This window comes from Haliotis cracherodii, unplaced genomic scaffold (assembly GCF_022045235.1).
Source record: "Haliotis cracherodii isolate W230 unplaced genomic scaffold, xgHalCrac1.p SCAF_14, whole genome shotgun sequence".
NCBI classification, from domain to species: Eukaryota; Metazoa; Mollusca; class Gastropoda; order Lepetellida; family Haliotidae; genus Haliotis; species Haliotis cracherodii.
Window position 1 is genome coordinate 8,613,970 of NW_027266269.1, and position 22,963 is coordinate 8,636,932.

General features: G+C 38.6%; 1 protein-coding gene across 1 annotated transcript; it reads right to left on the minus strand.

The window, feature by feature from the left end:
• Positions 1 to 7,580: 7,580 nt before the first annotated feature.
• On the minus strand, positions 7,581 to 18,608 carry LOC139460201 (uncharacterized). Its single transcript, XM_071241710.1, has 6 exons — positions 18,555 to 18,608; positions 17,018 to 17,167; positions 16,736 to 16,837; positions 13,942 to 14,100; positions 8,626 to 8,666; positions 7,581 to 7,656 (listed from the first exon to the last, which is right to left on the minus strand). The coding sequence occupies exons 1-6, from the start codon at positions 18,606 to 18,608 to the stop codon at positions 7,581 to 7,583; spliced, it is 582 nt and encodes a 193-aa protein (XP_071097811.1).
• Positions 18,609 to 22,963: the final 4,355 nt, after the last annotated feature.

The following is a 22,963-nucleotide window of genomic DNA, read 5'->3' on the forward strand; positions in this document are numbered from 1 at the left end:
AATTTGTCCAAAAACTTCAGCGTCATTTATATCTGTGTTTTGATAGTGTTAAAAAAACATTTTCAAATATGACGCATCAGTAACAAAAATGATGGCCTGGAGTGTCTGCAAGTCAAGTGCTGCCATGTCACTGTATTCACTGTATATAAATGGACAGAAAATGTTTTAGTCATTGTTATTTTTTGAGTATCTATGTATCTGAATAGGGTAAAATAGGAGGGAATATCTTCAGTCTCAAACACATGGAGTCATCACTGATTTTTAGTGATCCCTTCAAATACTTTTCACCACAATCTTGCACTTTGCAGGATTTGTTTAGGTGGATAATCAAGATTGGTTATTCTCTGTTATTGATGTGTTATATAATTTAATATGGATGCTTTTATAGTTATGTGTATGACCACTTATACACAGGAGGTACTTTGCTAACATAATAGTTTTTCATAGCAAATCATTTAAGTAGAATTATGTTATATGAATGATTATACTCAATACAAGTGCAAGGGAATACATCAGTAGAATTACCTTGCATTAACTGTGTCAGAAAGGCTGACCACCTGTAGGAGGGATGTGTCCATAGCTGATGGTATTCCACATATATGGTTGAGCTTAATCGTTTTATGAAGATTTCAAAGAGTGTCATACGACTCTGCAGTGGAACAAACAAAAAGTCCAGAACATTTACACTCGTACTCTATGATCCCGTGGGTTTTTTTCAGGTGAACAAATGGCTTGTCTTTGTGATTGGCGCCAACGGTGGGACAGAATACGCTCACCTTTTCGTGAACACCTGTTATTATCACTATTTGATAGTGATTCATAAACACATCCTCAAGATGTAGTCGGAATCGACAAACGACTCTGCCAACGGTCGGGTAGCCTGGTGGTTAAAGCGTTCGCTCGTCACGCCGAACACCCGGGTTCGATTCCCGACATGGGTTCAATGTGTGGAGCCCATTTCTGGTGTCCCCCCGCGGTGATATTTCCTGGAATATTACTAAAAGCGGCGTTAAACCATACTCACTCACTCACTCACTCTTATTAATATGGAAAAGGGGTAGTCACTTTTACCTAATTATTATGGATACCTAATTATTATGGATAATGGTCCTTTTTGAAAATGATTCAACTCATGGTCACATTTTCTGTCAACCATGCATAAATGTGTGCTGTGTTCAAGACAAATGTATTCATCAATGCATATGGGTGTGTTCTCTTTACACACATGAGCAATGCATAGCTTACATCATGTGTAACCATCACACATTGAAAACCAAGGAACACTGCTTGCACCTTATGTACAATTTGTGACTTTTCTGTTACCCATGACCAACATTTAGTTGGAGCAACATCCTTAGAGCAAGGCTGGATCCACGTAATTGAGATCGGAGATCCATCAGAAAGAGTTCTCCATATGTCAATATTGAACGTCAAAGCAAACGGCAAAATAATAGACCCGAGAAAATCCGGGGTAGAATCGGCCATTAGCAACCCATACTTAGGCGGGTATGCTTGTCGTAAGAAGCAACTAACGGGATCGGGTGGTCAGGCTCGCTGACTTGGTATATGTCACTGAATCCAAATTGCGTGGATCGATGTTCGTGATGTCAATGTCTGGTCCAGACTCGATTATTTACAGACCGCCCTCATATAGCTGGAATATTGCTGAGTGCCGCGTTAAACAACAAAAAACACACAAAAAAGCCAAATAATATGTGACTGTTCAGGCCCTAAGAACGGTAAATGAAAGGCTCTTGAATTGCTGTCTCTTGAAGACAAAACATGTTCTGTACTGTTGGTCATCAACAGAAGATGAGTGAGTGAGTTGGGTTTAGCGCCGCTTTTAACAGTATTCCCCTCAACAGAAGATGACCCTTATTGATCGCTATTCACCCCCCACCCACCACCCCTTCCTTACTCATAGGCATATGACAACTGGAATACTGATCAAAGTTGCATTCACTAACTCTAAGAAGACATGTTTCTATAACCAAATGCAAATAAAATACACCTACAAGAATAGGCCATCTCATGTTCATTCTATACATTGTTATTCTCCCCTTGGTGTAAGATGTAGGGAAACATACAAAAAAACATAGGAGTGTATTTAACGATAGAGAAAACTAGAACACCCCCTCCACCCTTGCTTTGAAATAGCAATTCCATGAGGCTTAAATCATGTTTGCTCATCAAAGTTATTACATACCTTCTCCATCATACTGCAAGCTGTGATCTTGGAGGTGCGCGCCAGTGCCAACGTTCACAGCAAGGATTTGATTTATTCTGCTGTTCCCTTTAAAACAGAATGGTTTGCAGCCATGAATCTTTGCACACCAAATTCCACAATGTACCCGAGGTGGACACTGATATGACAAGGTAGCACGAGTGGCAGACATCAGCTTCTGGACCCTTCGAGGATGTGGACCCTTAGGTATTGGGGCATCTGCTGATGCAGTAACATGCAAACACACATAGGAAGTCAGTACCCAAATATTGAAGACCCATGTCAGTAATTGGATGTGTGTACATGCAGGCATGGTTGCTCTTGTGAAGAAAATCATCTGACTATCAACATTTACGTTGTGAATAGTGAGAGAGCCCAAACGTAGTGACGTGCCTTTCCCGATCTGTCAGCCCATCTCAAACGTGTAACATGCACTTTGCGTCACAATATAGCATCCGCTCTGATCATTTCCCTACATAGAGAGCTTTGGAAGAACAATAACAATGAAGATTACTAGATAAAGCATAAATATGGCGCAAGTGGAATTACATTTCACAATTCTTCGTCATTATTTCACAAATGGAGGCCTTTTATATGCCTTCGCACGATTTCCTAAATGTCACTTTTTATTGGAACGGGTGATTTACTTGACTGAATGGGAAGTTATATATTGATTACTTCAAACGAAGTATGCTTCTTCCCATAACACCGTTACATAACGAATATTTCCTACTTATAGAAATTAGGTCCATGATTTTAGAGATTAAACATTCATCCTCAACGGTTTTATGAATTATCCTTTAATGCAGACATTATTTGGTTTGGTTTCAATATAGCTTAAAATGTCACTCATATATGCTATTTGAGGTTTAGGGTGGGATTTTGCGCCGATTGTCTCAAAAAGAAACTGAAAATTCTCGGATATTGCATTTGGTGCATGTTTTTTTATTTGTGGGTCCAGAACCTTTTTATTACTTATCATTTTAAATTGATTTCTGGTCAGGTAACATGCACATCTATGATATTCAACCAATTTGTAAAGTACAATATTTACCGGTTTTCGACGGTTACTCTGGATTGGTATTTCTCTGGCGTTGAAGTTTTTATTCACAAACAGAAAAATCAATGCATTTTACACCATAACCCCGTCACTGTTCTTTGACAAAGCGTCTGCCTACATGTCCTAGCAGTAGAGCGTCTATCCGCAGAGTGAAATGTCGGGGTTCCATCCCCAAACCTCCTCATACAAAGAAGTTAAACAATGGAACTTACTGTTCATTGGTATTTTATAAGTTGGAGAATGAATAACAAATAGTGAGTGAGCGAGTGTGGTTTTACGCTGTTTTTAACAATATTCCAGCAATATCATGACGGGGAACACCAGAAATGGGCTTCACACATTGTACCCATGTCGGGAATCGAACCCGCGTCTTCGGCGGGACGCGCGAACGCTTTCACCACTAGGCTCCCCGACCGCCCCGAATAACAGTGAGTGAGTGAGTTAATGCTTTACGTCACATCGGCAATATTTCAGCCATATCGTGACGAGAAATTATACATTTTTAAATCATATATTTTTGCTAAATTAAAACCTGTCATCGTTGGACAGTAACATTACTAGAATAGCACAGATTAATATGTAAAACTAGCATACAACTATAAAAAGATATCACTATAAATAACGGTACAGTGTAAAAAAGGGCTATAGATCGCCAGCAGCTGAAGGTAGATCACCATGCTAGGGTCCATGGGGACTTCCAGTACTTTTGCTACCTGCATGAACCCCAGCAGGATTTACATTATCCCTTCAGGTGTTGGCCATTATTAACATATTTAGCCATATCAGAATAATATATATTCTACGATTAAAGACTGTGGTAAGAACAAATCTACTTTGAATGACGTGGTCTTACCCTCTCCAGGGGACAATCATTTTACATTACTTCAACCCCCTTCGAGGATACAGCCACTAACAATCTCAGTTATCCTGCCAATCATAAAAAGTATATTATATACACAACATATTAATCAAAATTTATGGTACAATTCAATTTCTTTTAAAAAAAACAATAACTAAATGAGAACTGATATATAAAAGATCCTTAATAGATGAAACATTGAAATAAGTATCCCTTGTGATGGCAAAATCAATACAGTCAAGCTGGATGATATTGTTCTGGATCCAATAAAAGTGGCGCTAGTAACTGCGTCACCGTCCTTGGATCCATCAGTAAATATGGACTTGGAAGTGTTGTAAGTGCTTCTTAATTGATTATATGCTTGTCGATACATTAGTTGGTTAGGGTCTGATGTCTTTAGTTTAGTTCAGGAAAGATCTACTTGTGGCTTTACCAGTTGTCACGGTGGAGACGACATTATTTGAGTAGGAGAGATGTTATTGTGGTCAATTTTTGCAGCAGATATTTCAGGTTTATTCTTATTCCAAGGGGTGGGGTGAGGGATTGTTTCTTTTGATACAGATCCTCATACAGAGGTTGAAAAACGCAGTCATATGCTGGATTAGATTGATTGGCAAATAGTTTTGTGACGTATTGTAATGATATTTTTATACGACGGTGTTTGAGAGATGGCTCATCAGCCTCCACGTACAGACTATTAATGGGTGAAGTTCTGAATGCCCCAAGGCAAAGCCACAGGGCTTGATGATGTATTGTATCTAATAATTTTAAATTACTTTTACTGGCTCCACCATAGATGATGGAGCCATAGTCCAATTTCGAGCGGATAAGTGTTCTGTACAGTTGTAGAAGGGTTTTCCTGATCCCCTCCCCACTTTGAATATGAAACGACTTTCAGAAGGTCAAGGGCCTTCAGGCATTTATTTTTCAAGTATTTTATATGTGGTAAAAAGGTCAGATGGTGGTCAAAAATAATGCTTAAGAACTTGGCCTCTTTTACAACTTTAATAGGAGTGCTATCAAAAACTAGTTCTGGGTGTTTATGGGGTTTGTATTTTCAACAAAAATGTATACAATTGGTTTTTGATTTTGAAAATATAAAACCATTTTCCAATGACCATTTATGGATTTTATTTAGACATAACTGTAGTTGTCTTTCGACAGTACTCATATTTTTAACACGACATGAAATGTTAAAATCATCCACGAATAGCGATCCATCAATGGAATCATTTAAAACCTTAGATAGGCTATTTATTTTAATACGGAACAATGTGACAGATAAAATGCTGCCTTGTGGGACACCTGATCCTGATTGTAATGATCAGACAGGGTTGAACCCACACGAACTTGAAATTACCTGTCTGATAAAAATTGGGAAATGAATTGAGGCAAACGGCCTCGTAACCCAAAATCATGTAAATCTCTTAATATAACATGTTTTCCATGTAGTGTCATATACTTTTTCTAGATCGAAAAAGATAGACACTGCATGTTGTTTGTGTATGATGGCATTTTTAACAAAAGATTCCAAACGAACTAAATGATCGATGGTACTTCTGTTTTTACGGAAACCACATTGTATATGGGTTAGTAGATTATTGGATTCCAGGTACCAAACTAAGCGATTATTGATCATACGTTCGATAGTTTTGCAAAAGCAGCTGGTCAATGAAATAGGTCGATAATTTGAAGGATCAGTATGATCACGACCTGGTTTAGGTATTGGAACAATAATAGCTTCCGGCCACGAAGAAGGAAATTCTCCTGAAGTCCAGATTTCATCAAATATTGTCAAAAGGGTTTTTAAGGGTTACATGATTGTGGTAAATGTTTGAGGAGTTGACAAGGTATATTATCCGATCCTGAAGCAGTATCATGAGCTTGTCCAAGGGCAGTATGGAGCTCATGAATGGAGAAAATTTCATTATAATCTTCCCCATTATCTGAATTGAAATTAATAGATTTCTTTTCTTGCTGTTCTTGGTAGGATTGGAATTTAAGGACATAGTTAAACGAGGACGAATTTTAGACATAGTTTCACCAAGTTTATTGGCAATATCAGAAGTATTAGTCAACAAGTCATCCCCATTTTTAAGATGGTGGATGCTAGCTTTCGAACTCTTACCTTTAATTTTTTTAATCATGTTCCACACTTTGGACAATTGTGTACGCGAATTTATTTTCGATACACATTGTTGCCAAGATTAGCGTTTGTTTTGCTTAAATGTGCGCCTGGTTTGGGCATTGATAATCTTCAATGTATTAAGATTATGCACCATTGGATGGCGACGGAAATAATGCTCGGCCTTTTTCCTGGCCTTCGTAGCTTGTTTGCAGGCATCATTAAACCATGGTGTTCGTATGTGGGGAACCACAGATGACTTAGGAATAAGTTCATCAGCAATTTTGGTTAATTCATCAGAAAAACAGTTTACAGGATCAGAAACACCAATAAAAAGATTAGGTTGAAGTCTGTTTGTACAGATAGTTCCATATAAAGCCCAGTTAGCTTTATTAAAGTTCCATCTGGATGATGGAGCAGCATCAGATGGTGTCACAGGCTTTAAAATAGTAGGGAAATTGTCACTTCCACAGAGGTCATCATGGACCGACCATTCAAATTCATTTAGTATTTCGGAATCTGTAATTGATAAATCCAGGGATGATTAAGTACCTGTACCAGGATATAGATAAGTGTCCGAACCATCATTATATATGCACTCGTTATCAGAAATGAAATCTTCTATGGTCTTTCCTTTGTTGCTTGTATGAATACTGCCCCAAAGCGGATTATGTCCATTGAAATCGCCCATAATAATACATGGCTTCGGGAGCTGGTCATATAGTGCCTGAAGTTCAGTCTGCTTCATAGAAGACGATGGAAGGATGTAAATAGAGCATAAGGTAAAAACAATGTGCATAGTTATACGGACAGCAACAGCTTGAAGTGGGGTATCAAGAGTTACAGGTCTGTAATTAAGACCCTGTCTCACCAAGATAGAAGCACCTCCAGTTGCTTTAGCACCCGGAGGTGAAAAGAAATTATATGCGAACTATATTGTCTGATATCAATTAGATTGTAAGTCTCTTGGAGGCAAAATGATGATGGTTTATCATCTTGTATTAATAATTGCAAATCATTGAAATTGTTCCTCAATCCTCTGCAATTCCATTGGATAATATTAGAAGAGCTACTCAAAGTGGCTCAACTGGTGATCGTGAACGTGAGGGAGGATCACTCCCAGGTATGGAGTTGGAAGAAGTGACCTCCATCTACAGAGGTTCAAATGAGTTGTGAACTTCAACAGGGTTAGACAAAATTCTCGAGAAGGCACCTCCAAGTGTTGGAGGGACTTGGCTCTTTTCTTTATCTGTTCTTTTCCTTTTTTGTCAAGCGGACAGTGCCCTCAACAGTCTCAATTTGTATAATGGTATCAGTAGTTTCTGATGTAGATTCTAATCTGGGTATAGATGGTAGAAAATCTGTTTGGGTCTTCGATGTTGATGTTCCTGGAACAGAGATAATGGGATCAGGGAAGACCTGTTGATCATTAACCCAATAGATTGAAGTCTGACACTGAACAGATGTTTTGATTGATGAAGGAGAGGAAGCTGCTGCTGAATAGGTTTTAGTCAAAGGAGTCTGTGATTGAAGAGGTACTAACTTTTTTGCTTCATGATATGAAATATTGTTGCTGTATTTATTTTTTAGAATCTTTGATTCAAATTCAAACTTTGGTTATAATTTGGAAGATGCCATGTGCTCTCCGCTGCATTTAACACAATGGATGTTGTTTGTGCACTCGGAGCTGTCATGGGCGCCACCACAACAGAAGCATGCTATTGCTGGCAATTGAAGCAACGGAGCGGGTTAGGTACGTAGACATCCACTCCGATGTGGAAGTATCCGGCTTTAATAGAAGTGGGAAGGACTGAAAGAGAAAAATTGAAAAGGTAAGTGTTAGTTTGTGTAATTGTCCCATATTGCTTCTTCCTTGTAAATCGTTTAACTTCAGTAACTCCTTGTCTTTTCAACTCAGTAGCTATTTCCTCTTCGCTTATGTCGGCCAGACAACGGGCGCAGTCTCTGATGATAACTTTTTTTGGAATTCAGTGTCCTGTGCACTGAGACAACAACCTTTGTGTTAACAAACTGTTGTAAGGACAACAGATAAACAGATTGTTGTCTCCGTGCACATTCGACTAACAGTGAACCTGTACGAAGGCGTGTGACATTCTTTACTTCTCCACATGCACCTTTAAAGTGAAGGGAGATAGCAAAAAGATTGAGTGGCAATGGATTACCGTCTGCAGAGGCAATGACGATGAATCTTGGCCAGGAATCTTGAGATGTGTCAGGAGATATGTGTACTTCTTCATCAGAGGAAGTACAATCTACATGTCTACGTTTGTTGTTTTTGGATGAACCAGATTGCTTGTTGTGAGACATTGTTGTGAGCATCCCTGCTCCCCACCCACCATCGAGAGTCAACAAGGACGGTGTTGCAGTGGAAGGCAGCCTGCAACACCAGGGTTACAGGGATGTTATACTCCATCAGATAGAGACTTAAATAGCTATGAGAACTAAAAGAATAAGCGTCAGGCTGGTTCGGCCCATGACACCTCTCTCAAGAATCACAGAACTCAGAGGTCAATATTACCAGATTGGCCCGTGAGCCACTGCCTTCTGGCATAGGACTCTAGGCAAAATACAACTATGTATAAATAGGGCTATCGTAGTTCATGAATTCAAACTGTTGGATATGATATTTCGACTTCCAAATATTCCAAGCACAGGGCATGGCGTGACCAGCCGATTGATAGAATCGGGCCAATTCTACCACCCGTCTGGGTGAAGTAAGGGTCAAAGTGGTGTGTTGGGCAAACGAACACTGGTTCCTGGCTCCAGTGCCCTCAACCACCAGAATCCCGTCCTCCACCGACACAGGGGCACAACCCACGGCAAACGGGTTGCCCAATTTAGTCGCCTCATACGACCAGCAATTGGGTGCTGTGGACAAATTCTACCGCAAGTCCACAAGGGGGAAGAGCTATTAGCGCTATCCAGCACTCACAACGAGGAGGTTGCTCTTCATGAGTGCCCCCCGAATAACAAACAGTACAACTTTGAGGATAACAACTTCTGATTTATTGCATATAGCGACGTTTTGATGAACATTTTTACATCAAGCTGAGCAGACTATAGTCTGGAAGGTAATTTAGGGTACCGACGTTTACTACAATATCTTAAAAACTATTGGACATACTCCAGTCAAAGTTGGTATGAGATTATTACATTTAAATACAATCTTCACATGTTGTACAGTGGAATTGTAGAGGCCTAAAGAATAATTTTAATGAATTACTGGTTTTTGTACAGGACTTAAAACCATCAACATTCTTTCTACAAGAAACCTATCTAACGCAGACAGTTAATTTTTAACCTACGTCAGTTCATTGCATAGCATTTTTGATCTCCTTCTGGTAATAGGGCCACTGGAGGATCCTCCATCATTGTAAAACAGGATGTGATACATAGCCCTGTTAATACTTAAATAAGTAATTCTGTAATTCTGATAATGGTGAGGATTATAATGAAATTGTTTCCATCCATGAGCTGCATACCGCTGCATTTACCCGAGACATGCTTAGAAACAGTATTGACTATTTTCGATCATATCTGGACAACGGGGAATTTCCCTTCATCATGGCGAATGCTGTTGTAATAGCAATACCAAAACCAGGCCGTGATCATACTGATCCTTCTAATTATAGGCTGATATCGCTTACTAGCTGTGTGAGCAGGACTATGGAAAGAATGGTGAATAACCAACTTATATGGTATTTGGAAACAGATAATCTTTTAACAGATATTCAGTGTGGTTTTAGGAAAAATAGAAGTACTGTTGACTATTTGGTTAGACTGGAAACATTTGTAAAACATGCTTTAATTACTAAACAACATGCGGTATCAATATTTTTCGATTTAGAAAAAGCGTATGATACCACCTGGAAACATGGAATTTTAAAAGATCTTGATGCAATGGGATTGAGAGGGCGTTTGCCTAATTTTGTATCTGAGTTTTTAACAGATAGAAATTTCCAGGTCCGTGTAAGGATCCACCATGTCTGATTTTTACGATCAAGATCAAGGTGTCCCACAAGGTAGCATGTTATCAGTAACGTTGTTTAGCATAAAAATATATATTTCATCCACGGTTTTATATGACTCTTTTGACGGGTCTGTGTTCGTTGATGATTTTAATGTATCATGTCGAGGTAAAAATATGCACACGATTGAGAGAAAATTGCAACTTTGTCTGGATAAAATCAATAATTGGGAAAGAGGAAAACAGATTTAAGTTTTCTATTTCTGAAACAAATTGCATTCATTTCTGTCGAAAATATAAACCACATAGGGACCCTGATTTACATCTAGCTGGAACTCCAATTAAAGTTGTAAAAGAAGCTAATTTTTTAGGAATACGTTTTTACCACATATCAAATATTTGAAAGCTAAATGTCTGAAGGCACTAGAATTATTAAAGGTTGTTTCTAATTCCAAGTGGGGAGGAGATCAAACGACACTCCTTCACTTATATAGATCTCTTGTCCGTTCTAAGCTTGGTTATGGCTCCATCATCTATGGTGGAGCTTGTAAAAGAAACCTTAAATTACTCGATCCCATACATCACCAGGGTCTAAGACTTTGTCTTGCACCTTTCATAACTTCTCCTATTGACAGCCTATACGTTGAGGCCGTTGAAACTTATCAACTACAATATCAACAGGAATACAATCAGTTAAGGTGTGAATATGATACTTACAAATCTATTTTTACTAATGGATCCAAGGATGGTGATGCTGTTGACAGCGCCACTATCATTGGATCCAGAACTTTATCAACTCGATTACCCGATAACTCATCCATTTTCACAGCTGAATCAAAGGCCATTTTAACTGCTTTAGAATATGTTACTAAACAGAATAAAGATAAGGAATTCATATGATTGAATTCACTCTCTCTCCTGTCTTCAGGTTATTAAATATACTTCGTGTCAGCATCCAATTTTACTTGACATCATAGAACTACATAATAACCTCGCTACTGGCCAATATGGCATCGTCTTTTGTTCGTTACTCAGCCATGTTGGAATTGTTGGTAATACAATGGCTGATGCTGCTGCTTTCAGATTTGAAGAGGTGATTTTAAGACGATGTCGTATTAGCCATTTACGTTAAAATTTTGAATACATTTTAAAAGGTGAGGATCCTCCATTCTTTGTGATGAAAGAATCACAGTCAAGCATGTCCTGCTTGAGTTTGTTGATTTTTCCATCAAAAAGGATCAATATTTCAACGTTTCATCACTCAAGGATCTTTTTAACATAAACTTTCATTTAATTATTGGATTTGAAAAGGAAATTGAATTTTGATGTAGAAATTGTTATATTTTATAAATTGGTAGTATAAAATTATGAACTGAGATTATTAGTGGTTGTACCCTTGATGGGGGTTGAAGTAACGTAAAATTATTGTCCCCCAGAGAGGGTGTGTAAGCCCACTTCATTGAAAAGTATTTTATATATACCAGGTTTTTAATCGTAGAATGATTGTTTGTTTCAATTTTGGCTTAATTTCTCAATAATGATCAGTAGCTGAAGGGATGGTATAAATCCTGCCGGGGTCCATGCAGGTAGCAAAGGTACTGTAAGTCTCCATGGTCCCTGGTATGGCGGCCTTACTTTAGTTGTTGGTGATCAATAGCCTATTTTTATAATGTGCCGTCTGTAATAATCAAATCATGTTATTGTTCTAAAACTAGTTTTAAAGTTATAATCCAAGATATATTGCTAGTTGTTGTACTGTCCTTTGACAACAATTTTTTATATATGCTATAACTTGTTCAAGTCGCAATGTGGCTGAAATATTGCTGATGTGACTTTAAATATTAACTCACTCACTCACAATTCTTTGGTGCCGGGGAAATGGAAAGGTGTCATTCTATGGATAGACGTTTTGACTTGGGATCATACTAGTAGACCCATGTTTCATCACCTATTACTTATCTCATTTTTAATTTTAATTTAATCAGCCTCAATTAGCTCTAAATCTTCTCTGGCAATGTCTCTTCCACAACCCGGGTTCGATTCCCAACATGTGAACAATGTGTGAAGCCAATTTCTGGTGTTCCTCGCTGTGATATTGCTGGGATTTTGCTTAAATTGGCGTATAACCATATTCACTCATGTTCATACTTGACGGCGACATGTTATGCCGCCTCTTACAAATTACCATATTGCCCACAGATATCAATGGGTTATGGGGTAATCGTCGAAATGTGCATTAAGCAAATGTCAAAATGAGGCCTCATGACAGATTTGGCAGAAGATTGGTTATTGTGTGGGGTGGCGTCACTATAATTGAGCGAACACCACTCTATATTGAGCAAAGGAAAGGTCACTGGGCATAACTATCCAGAAAACAAACTGAAACCCTTCGTCATCCCGTTTGCAAGAAATGTTGGTCGACGTTCTGTCTTTCAGGACGAATCGTCAATTGTCACCTCCAGCAGCCCAACATCCACAGAATGCCATGAGCCGAGACCTTTCCCCATGGAATACGTCTGGAACATGACATGTGTGTGTCGATGTTATAGGTCGCCGACCACGTTGGCTGTATCTGGCCAGCTGCTGCCAGAGTTGTCTCACCCCTATTGTCTCACCCCTATTGTCTCACCCTATTGTCTCACCCCTATTGTCTCGCCCTATTGTCTCACCCCTATTGTCTCACCCCTATTGTCTTACCCCTATTGTCCTTCAAGATTTCTATTACTAGAATCTAATATCCCTTTTAAGTTTGAAAAGTTTAAGTTATTTCCGATTACCACCCTTTTTTAAACAGTTTATTTACTACTCCGTTTACCTCAAAAAAAATTCTTCTGGCAAAAGATAAGGCATGAGTATTTTGACCAACGTCTATCTAGGGCTGAAGAAAGAAGATAGGACATACTCTTTCAATCGACTTGAAGAAGCTTGCATTGCTCTAGACATATAAGATATGAATATATAACTATGTTTTTGAAACTTTTATTCCACCAAACCGTGCATTAACTATTATCTTTTATTTCTTTTTTACAATGATAATTTATTTATCACTTGACACCTTTATACAGTGAAATCATATCGGGTTGTTGTTAAGAAATTATCTTAACCAGATATATTAGATATATATAAAAGTACATGCTATCATATGTGGTAATAACATGAACAGGGTTTGAATCAAAGCTTTATTGCAAGCTTTACATAGGCTTTACGCGGAGACTTTACATTTCAAACAAAATAGACACCAGCCATTCGCGGCCCGAGCCACTGTTCCCTCGATGTTCTGCCTTCTAGATATGGACACATCTGTAACAGGAACATTCATTGGTTGACACGGACGATATATTTAATCTGATGTATGCCATATATGAACATGTAAATGTTTTAGTAAGCCAACCGTACCCTGAATAAGTAACAAGAGCCATGCTTTTTTTTTTTAAATGTCGCCAACCTACTTGCATTAGTACCAAAGTTCCAGATGAAATAAAGTATTGAACTAATCACCAATCAACTTTTCACATGCAGTTTCCCCAACCATTCTTAACATGTTACCAAACGAAACAAGTCTGATAGTATTAATATGGTGAGGAATGCCATTATTCTGGGCGGAAAAGGCCAGATGTGTGTGTTAGCTGTGTCTGAGGAGATATATAGACATATAAGGATTCGATAAATGCGTATTGCCTCTGACAGCCTTGATGACTTTTCCATCTTCGAGCAAATAGACCTCATAACCAGTACAGAAGTTAGCGATCTTTTCGCCCACTGTCCCGACGACTTCTTCACTCGGTATAGGTGTGGAGGGAGTGGCCCACTCCTCTGTCGCCTGAACCTTTGGGGCTGTCTCTCCCTATTTAGAAGACATGTGGTGTCAATAGAGAATGCTACACTCATCATCGTTAGATACCATTTTACGAAACGAGTGGACTTTGTATAATATATGGCCGAATGAAAGTTTCGTAATAATGGTTGGTTGGTTGGTTGATTTGTTGTTTAACGCTGCACTCAGCAATATTCCAGCTATATGACGGCGGTCTGTAAATAATCGATTCTGGACCAGACAATCCAGTAAATATCATGAGCATCGATCCGCGCAATTGAGATAGATGACATGCATCAACCAAGTCAGCGAGCCAGACCACCCGATCCCGTTAGTCGCCTTGTACGACAAGCATAATCACCTTTTACGGCAAGCATAGGTTGCTGAAGACCTATTCTACCCCGGAATCTCGTAATAATGGTATCTAACGAGAATGAGTGTGGAATTGTATATATGACCCAAGTAAATTATGTATTTAGGTGTAAATGCATAAAGACTTTCGTTAGTGAACAGACAAAACTGAAACCGGCTGCAAATCTATTTCACGTGAAAGTTGATATGTGCCCAAATATAGTCATTGTTGACATTTTTTATGCATACGCATTAACAACTTGTTCTTGCCGTTGTGCATTCAAATATGACAGCATCAACGCTCAAGATCTAATTTAATGAATTGATTCAACTTATAGTAAGTCAAGCCAATTGTTGTTAGAACCCATGAAAATTGTAAGAAAACTTAAAAAGTCAGAAAGCACTGCTCTTTGAATTTCAGACCTTCGCGCCGCCGGGGTCACGGCTGTCCAATCAAAATAGTTTGGTTTCCTTGATCTATAAGCGGAATTTATATCCTGTCTGTACCATTTTGAGAAGGAAATAAGAGGCCCAAGACGATTATGTCAACTGTATGACGCTGTACTGAAGACGTGAACATCAACAAACTCAAATCTGCTTACATGTCAGTGACTGCTTCGAACGAATGCCAAGGTCACCATCGGAATGAGAAAAGACAACCGTAATCTACTCACAGCGTTTTTGCGCAAGAGATCAATAGGGAAAGTTATTTTCACATTTGGGATGTTTGGGCAACAAAAACAGAAGTCAGGCACACTTCCACAGAATTTTTGAATGTTCACTTTAAGTGATCTGGTCGTGGAGTTGTGTGTGCTCATTCATGAAAAACATCTTCGGAGGCAATGTCACAAAAGTATACTTCGAATAGGGACACTGATGGCACGAGCAGAGCATCAGACGTAAGTCGAGAGATCTGTCTATGTAGTTCAGACGGGGTTTATTTGCCCTCGCTTAACCGTTTACGTTACATCATATTTAAAGTCGCGAAAGTGGTTGGGTGTGTTATTCTCAAAGGTACCCTCAATCTACCGGCATATGGCTATAGCTCGATTACCTAAGGTCAGTAGTACCTCTGTGCATAACTAATACAAAATGTAAAGCGAATTTGATGCTTGTGACGAGTTTCTTCGATTTAATAAAGTGTGTGTAAATGTTTCTCGTTTTCATGAGATTCCTTCAGATCTGCCTTGTAGTTGTAAAAGCGAATGCCGTTTCGTGATTTGTTTTGTGAATGACAAATGTAGTTCTGGCGTGACAGAGGTCACGGTTATCCAATCAAAACGAAAAGAACGAGACGAGATCGACCTTTACGGTACACGTGTGACGTACGGAATAAATGTCTTTCCACCCGTATCTTCACCTCGTAAATGAAGAATGACGTTATGTGGGTTTGTTCATTTTCAATACAAATTATTGTCCCCCTGAGAGGGTATGTGAGACCACCTCTTTCAAAGTATATTTATATCTACCTCTATTTTAACTGCAGAATATTTGTTGATTTTATTCTCTCGCTAAACTTGCAACAATCACCAGTAACATTGGTAAAGGTGTAAATCCTGCTGGGGAACCATGCAGGTAGCAGAGGTACCGTAAGTCCCTTGGTCCCTAGTATGGAGATAGTTTTAATGTTCTTCAACTAGTTTTAAGTCAGTCTGTGATATATTGCCAGTTATTATACTGTCCTTTGTCGACAGTTTGTATTAATATTGTCTAACTCGTTCAAGTCACATTATGGCAGAAATATTGCTGACGTGACTTACTTACTAATTAAACTCACTCACTCACTCATTTTCAATACATTGTGTATCCCAGTAGGAACCTGCAAGACGCCATGCACAACATTTTTCGTCATAATTTGGTTCTGTCTGAAGCTGATCCAACAGCCATTTCATCTCGGCTACATATGAAGATCTAATTATCAAATTTGGTGTTCTTACTGTACATTTGGCTACATCCAGTTACTCATAAGCTACTTGTCATCTATTAAATTTTGTTGATGATAATCTGCTGCATATTACAACATGTTATGCGAATATGTCTACCATCACTTGGTTGTTGTCACTCCAGCTAGATAAGTGTGCAAAACATACGATAAACCAGAAGTTGTTATCCATAAAGTTGAATGTTTTCCTACCTACTCACCATCTTCTAGAATGCCAGTGATTATGTTGAAAATTTAACCATAATTCTTATTATAAGGTCAAATCTGTCTTTGTGAGGTTTGGATTAGATTAATCACACCTCGTTAACGGAGCATTATTGACTGAAAGTGGCTTAAACAACAAACATAAAAACATACATGCAAACAGCCTACCTTGTTTATGTCGTCCACGATCTGCTTGACGTCTTCATAAGTCTCGTCAGTCGTCTTCACAAAACACGTACTCTTCTCTATAATCTTAATAGCCACTAGGCCCTGTAAGCATATCCAATACATTAATTCGACAACGTTACATCAAGTATGCCTAAAGAAATGACACACATTTCGAACACATGACAATAAACATGAAAGTAATTGGTTCTACTTTTTTATAGGAAAAAACATTTTACATTGATCCTCGATTTTCAACAAAGTCCTGGACAGCTAGACAAGTACCTTTGTAAAATCATGCAAGTTGATAGTTTGTTTGAAGCAGTCTTGGGGAGGATCGGGTGTCCCGGGGTAGGTCAACATGGAGTCCTGGTCAAGGGCGATGTCCATGGGGACTATCTCTCCACCACCTGGCGTCACAGTGCCGTGGGCATACTGGAAGTTAACAGTTAGTGCAAAGCATACAGTGTTAAGACTGCAATGATATAGCACACTATGTTCCAGCATGCTGGGGTGTATCAGTGCCGTGAGCATACTGGAAGTTAACAGTCAGTGCAAATCATACAGTGTTATACAGTGTTATAGATATAGCACACTATGTACCAGCATGCTGAGGTGTATCAGTGCCATTGGAAGTCAACAATAAGTGCAAAACATTCTGTGTTATGACCGCACTGATATAGTACATTATGTACCAGCCTGCTGGGGTGTATCAGTGATGGGAGCATACTGGAAATTAACAATCATAACACAGCGTCATAAGTAACGTTTGATGCATGTTGAACATGTGATTTACATCACTTGCTGTTATGGATCAGTATGCATACGACCGAGGTCGGATCTAGGGACATCGTCCAAAGAAATGGGTTCTTTTCTAACCAATTTCGAAAGGAGGTTGGGTTAATTCTATTTCAAAAATATTCCGTGATACTATGCTAAATAAGTTTTGGTGTTTACTTGCGGGTAGTGGTAACAAACCCCAAATAGTCCTGTATTCGATCAGCAATGAATTACGTGACTTTCAGATATGATAAACACTGAGGACCAAAAACTAACACTTGAACATGATATGACGTCGGCAAAAGAAGAAACATACCTGGCAATATTCAGCTTACTACTTAATGGGCCAATTTCAGAGAACATGCTCACATGGCAACAGATTCATAACGAGTGCATGGTCAAAAGAAGAAATTAAAGATGTCAACAAGACAAAACAAACAGTCAACAAATCATGCAAACCGTTATTTACTTTTGAACGAAAAGGGAAGAGTATGAGCCACAGTTGGCTGTGTTTTCGACATGGCTGCAATCATATTGAAAATCGAACGCACGTCGAAACAAATCTTAATTCTCATTATCAGTCGGAAGGCATGACAAGTTTTACATAAATTAGGCCAAATTTGTGTCTGCGCATGATACAGGGCGTTAACACAAAGGTCAAATCAATATTTGCAGTATTTCATTAAATTGTGAATACCAGCTGGTGAGTTATGGACGGAAGTATTTTGTTCATGGTGAATTCATGAACAAATGGGGGCATCATCCTTGGGATATACATACATGTGAAGTGTCAGATTCATCGATACAACGGTTTCTGAAAAGATGTTTACGACGGATGACTGATGATTGACCACGGACAAGAAGGCCATGGTGACTTTGAGTCGAGTGAGCTATAAGCATGACTCACAAATACCATGGCCGTAACACCGAGGATAAATAGTCCTGTTTTTGAAAGTTTTACTGGATATAGTTCTAAAGACAGCCACACATTACACTCATTCTGCATGTATGTGATTGGTACCTTCAACGCCATTTTACTCACCTCTGTGGCGCCTGCACACTGAACAAGAACAATTACCAGGAAGGAAGCCCACATGGTTAATAATGCGTTGATCTGAAAGTAAACACGGGCAGAATAGTCTTTGGCGTTTGTGTCTTGAGCTGAGGGCGAAGGGAAAGACGATACATGTCAGAATTATACTCTGTTCTCGTTTACAAAGACTAAGATGTCTGATCTCTCTTGTAGAGTCACAAATAATCTAGGATGGCAACTAACTGTTGCAGTTAGAAAAAAATTAAGATGTTAGCTTATTTTTGTAGTTTAATTACCGAGTCACATTTAACCCTGTACGGTAGCTCACTGTTGTAGCTGTCTTGTAGGATGCTAGCCCTCAGTTGGAGTTTACTTACCGAGTCGGAAATAACCTTGGATGGTATATTTCTCTTCTAGAACTAACAAAGATGGCAGCTCTACCTTGTAGTTTAATTACCGAGTCAGAAAAAAATCTAGCAGATAACATTGAAAGTATTTTTCATTTTCCATGGATTTATTTGCAGAATACTTGTTTGTTTTTAAATGCTTTGGCTTAAACTTTCTAACAATCACCAGTAGCCAGAGGGAAGCAGATGTACCGTAAGTCCCCGTGGTCCCTTGTATGGCGACTTGACTTTGGTTGCAGGTGATCTCTAGCCAACTTTTATAATGTATCATACTGATTAGTCAAAATTTGACAGTTACTTACTAGTTTTATATTTATAGCTGTGATACTCTAGTTTTTTTACTGTCCATTGACGACAGATTTTATATATTTATGTCTATATTTATGTATTATTACTGTACAACCTGATTTAGTCACGATATGGCTGAAATATTGCCGATGTGACTATAAATCTTAACTCACTCACTGTTGTAGCTCTCTTGTAGTTTACTTATAGAGAAAAAATACACCCAGGATGCTAGCTCTCTTGTAGTTTAATTACCGAGTCAGAAAAACTCTAGCAGCTAACTGTTGTAGTTTACTCCCAGTGTCAATTATTGGAACAGCTATCTTTTGTAGTTTAACTACTAACTGCAGCAACACAACTTACTGTTGCAGTTTTATTACAGACTCAGAAAATAACCCAGGATTATATCTTTCTCTTGTAGTTTCATCATGGAGTGAAAGAGTAACCCGAGATCGCACCTTTCTTTTGTAGTTAAACTACCGACTGTAACATAAAGAAGGTAACTATTGCAGTTTACTTTCCGAGTCAGAATTAACCTGGGATGGTATCTCTCTCATGTGGTGTACATACCGTGTACATCCTAATCTAGGATGGCAGTTCTCTATTGCAGTTTACTTTCCGCTCCAGAACTAATCTAGGATAGCAGCCCTCTCTTGTTGTTTACTCACCACTGCAGAAATAATCTAGGATGGCTGCTCTCTCTTGTAGTTTACTTACCACTTCAGAAATATTCTAGGATGGCAGCTCTGTATTGTAGTTTGCTAAACGATTCGAAATAACCTCGGATGGCAGCTCTCTGATGTACTGACTCTGGAATGAATAACCACCCTTATATTTATCCAAAGCGTTGCAGTTAGCAGTCTGTGAATTGATTGTACCACCTGATTTCACTTTTAAAGAGTCAAACAGCTGTTTCTTGGTGAACACTTCACGGATATCAGCTGTTGCCATTTCACTGTCTGCGATGTAAATGTTCTAACAAAAGGGCACTGTCCCGATAAAGCTACCCCTGTAGAAAAAGGACACTGTCCATCATCATAAGAATATTACAGTGACCATGGTTGTACCAATACACAAGTTTACAATATAGCAGAAAGTGCTGAATTAAAGATGCTGATATAACATCACAATAATATAGGGGACAGAGTGGGGTGACTATTGAGCATATTTTACTATTCTACTATGCAGGTAGCAAAAGTACTCTAAGTCCCAATGGACACTAGCATGGTGATCTACGTTCAGCTATCTATAGCCCTTTTTTCTATTGTACCGTTATTTATAGTGATATCTTTTTATAGTTGCATGCTAGTTTTACATATTAATCTGTAATATTCTAGTAATTTTACTGTCCATCGATGACAGGTTTTAATTTAGCAAACATATATGTATTAAAAATGTATAATTTCTCGTCACGATATGGCTGAAATATTGCCGATGTGACGTGAAGCATTAACTCTCACTCACTTACTATTCTACTGAACAATGCATTGGTTCTGGTTAACAAACGTAGTAAAAGAGAGAGTTGTCAGACATGGCCTTCATGGGTCCATTTCAAGACCAGAGATCATTGCAGATACCATACTAACACAATTCTAGAGAAAACATTGCAAAAAGGTCATAAGAAATAGTGTCTGAATGAAAATATCCTTGGTGTAAGAAACCCAGACTCTACATGTTAATACGCATATACTTATTCATAAGTTAATAATCTGACACAAAACAATAGAGCCACGTGCACAATGTTATTTAAATACCATTATATTCAAAGACCAGAGGGGTCATTATTCAGTTGTTTTCTACCAGGACCAACCATGCTGGAACTGGATGATGTTGGGGCCATAAAAAGTACCTCGATCATGGACAAGATAAGGATTTCATGTGTTTGATGATTCAAAGCCCTATTTTATTTGCTTAAAATAGAGCAGTGTTGTTTCGAGAGGCCGATTTTCCCAATAAATGGCGAGGGAATTTCACATCGTTTCACGATGTACAATTTTCAGGTTGTTATGCATGTTAGCCACTGTCCTTTATTGTGGAAAACAGGTGAACGTTCTTATCTCAAGTGGAGATATTGACTCAGGCATTCTATTATTGTGACGGTATGAGCCTGGATGACATTGTCTTCCATTATTTAAATTCGTAAAAGCGTGCCTCTTTAACGTCATGTTGAACCATGAATAGATCTCCGTCTGAATAAAGATTCAGAGTGACCAAAATACACTCGACATGACCGTATGATAAAGTGATTGCTTCAAATATCAAACAGGCAACATTCTCATTATGTTGCTCATAATTTGAAACCTGCTCATAAACCTGCTCCATTGATGCACATATTTAAAAAAAGTTGAAATCCCATGAAACATTTGTTTTCTACGAAGATTCCAAAGAGCTTCCATCAGCTCTTCGTCAAACGTTGTTTGATCAGCCATAAACTAGAAGCAGGAAACCTCACACCGAAATTAAACGAAAACCATCTAAATAGAACTAAAGGTTTCTCGGATGGTTCAACCTTTCTGTGGGCCGCGAGGTAGCCTGGTAGTAACCTTTTAAACCAAAACTGAACTGAAAGCAAACTAAACAGATGTACGAGTTTCTCTGGCGCTTCAACCTTAGTGTGAGGTGTTTGGGACCATGTGGTGATAGTGCCAGCTCGTCCCGGCCGGTGTACAATGTGTGAAACCCATGACTAGTGTAGCGTAAAATTATTGTCCCCCTATGAGTGTATGTAAGTTTATGTAATTATTCGAAGTATTTTTATGCATACCAGACTTTTTAAAACGTAGCATTTTTGTCATTTTAATCTTAGGCCTAACTGGTAAACTATAGACTGAAGGGATGATATAAATCCTGCCGGGGTCCATGCAGGAAGCAAAGGCACTGTAAGTCCCCATGGTCCCTAGTATGGTGATCTCCCGTCAGTGACTGACGATCCCTAACCCATTTTTATATTGTGTTGTTCACGGATACTTATGGCTTTTATATATTCTCAACTTGTTTTAAATCAAATCTGTGATATCCTAGTTATTGTACTGTTCTTCGTTGACAGCTTTTTATTTAGTCTAAATCTATTTATTATTAATGTACTTCTCGTCACAATATGGCTGAAATACTGCCGATGTGACGTTAAATCTTAACTCACTCACTCACTCACTCATGACTAGTGTAACTAAACAGTTAAACATTTACTACATGGCCTATAGGACGTTTAAGTGTCCACGTGATTATTGCTTGTGAGGTGAACATTTTATGGAGCTCTAGTACTTCATAACACATACTTAACTCTAACGAACGCAGGATGGGTTTTTGTATCGACAGCTTGATGTAATATTTGGCTTTTAATCGATGAGGGCACTTGTGTAGATAAGATGATAAGCGATAATGACACGCAATAAATCCATTCACGTTATCAAGGCGCCATCTCTCTTCATTAAATTGATTTATAAGTAATTACATCCACAATAATGTCAGTGAAAACAGCCCATGACATCTATGTTGAACTTTCTAAGTGACATCTGCATGCGTTAGAATTCATTGTGTTTGACCCTCCTGTTTTGTTGAAGGTGCATTTATACAAAGCATTAATAAGGAATCTTGGAGATCAACCTATTGCTTTACGTTATGGCAGGACGCGACTGAGATTACATATATAACTTTTTTTCCAAGCCGAAGTCCAAGTCAATCCTTTTGTACATACGAGGGCTGGCTGAAAAGTTCCAAGCCTAACTG

Excerpts from the sequence above, each read along its gene's own strand:
- LOC139460201 (XM_071241710.1), bottom strand. The coding sequence starts at position 18,608 with ATGTGGGCTTCCTTCCTGGTAATTGTTCTTGTTCAGTGTGCAGGCGCC. Across the intron at positions 14,101-16,735 it reads TCGTGGACGACATAAACAAG|GGAGAGACAGCCCCAAAGGT; the intron begins GTAGGCTGTTTG and ends TCTTCTAAATAG. Across the intron at positions 7,657-8,625 it reads GTCCTTGTTGACTCTCGATG|GAACATCAACATCGAAGACC; the intron begins GTGGGTGGGGAG and ends TCTCTGTTCCAG.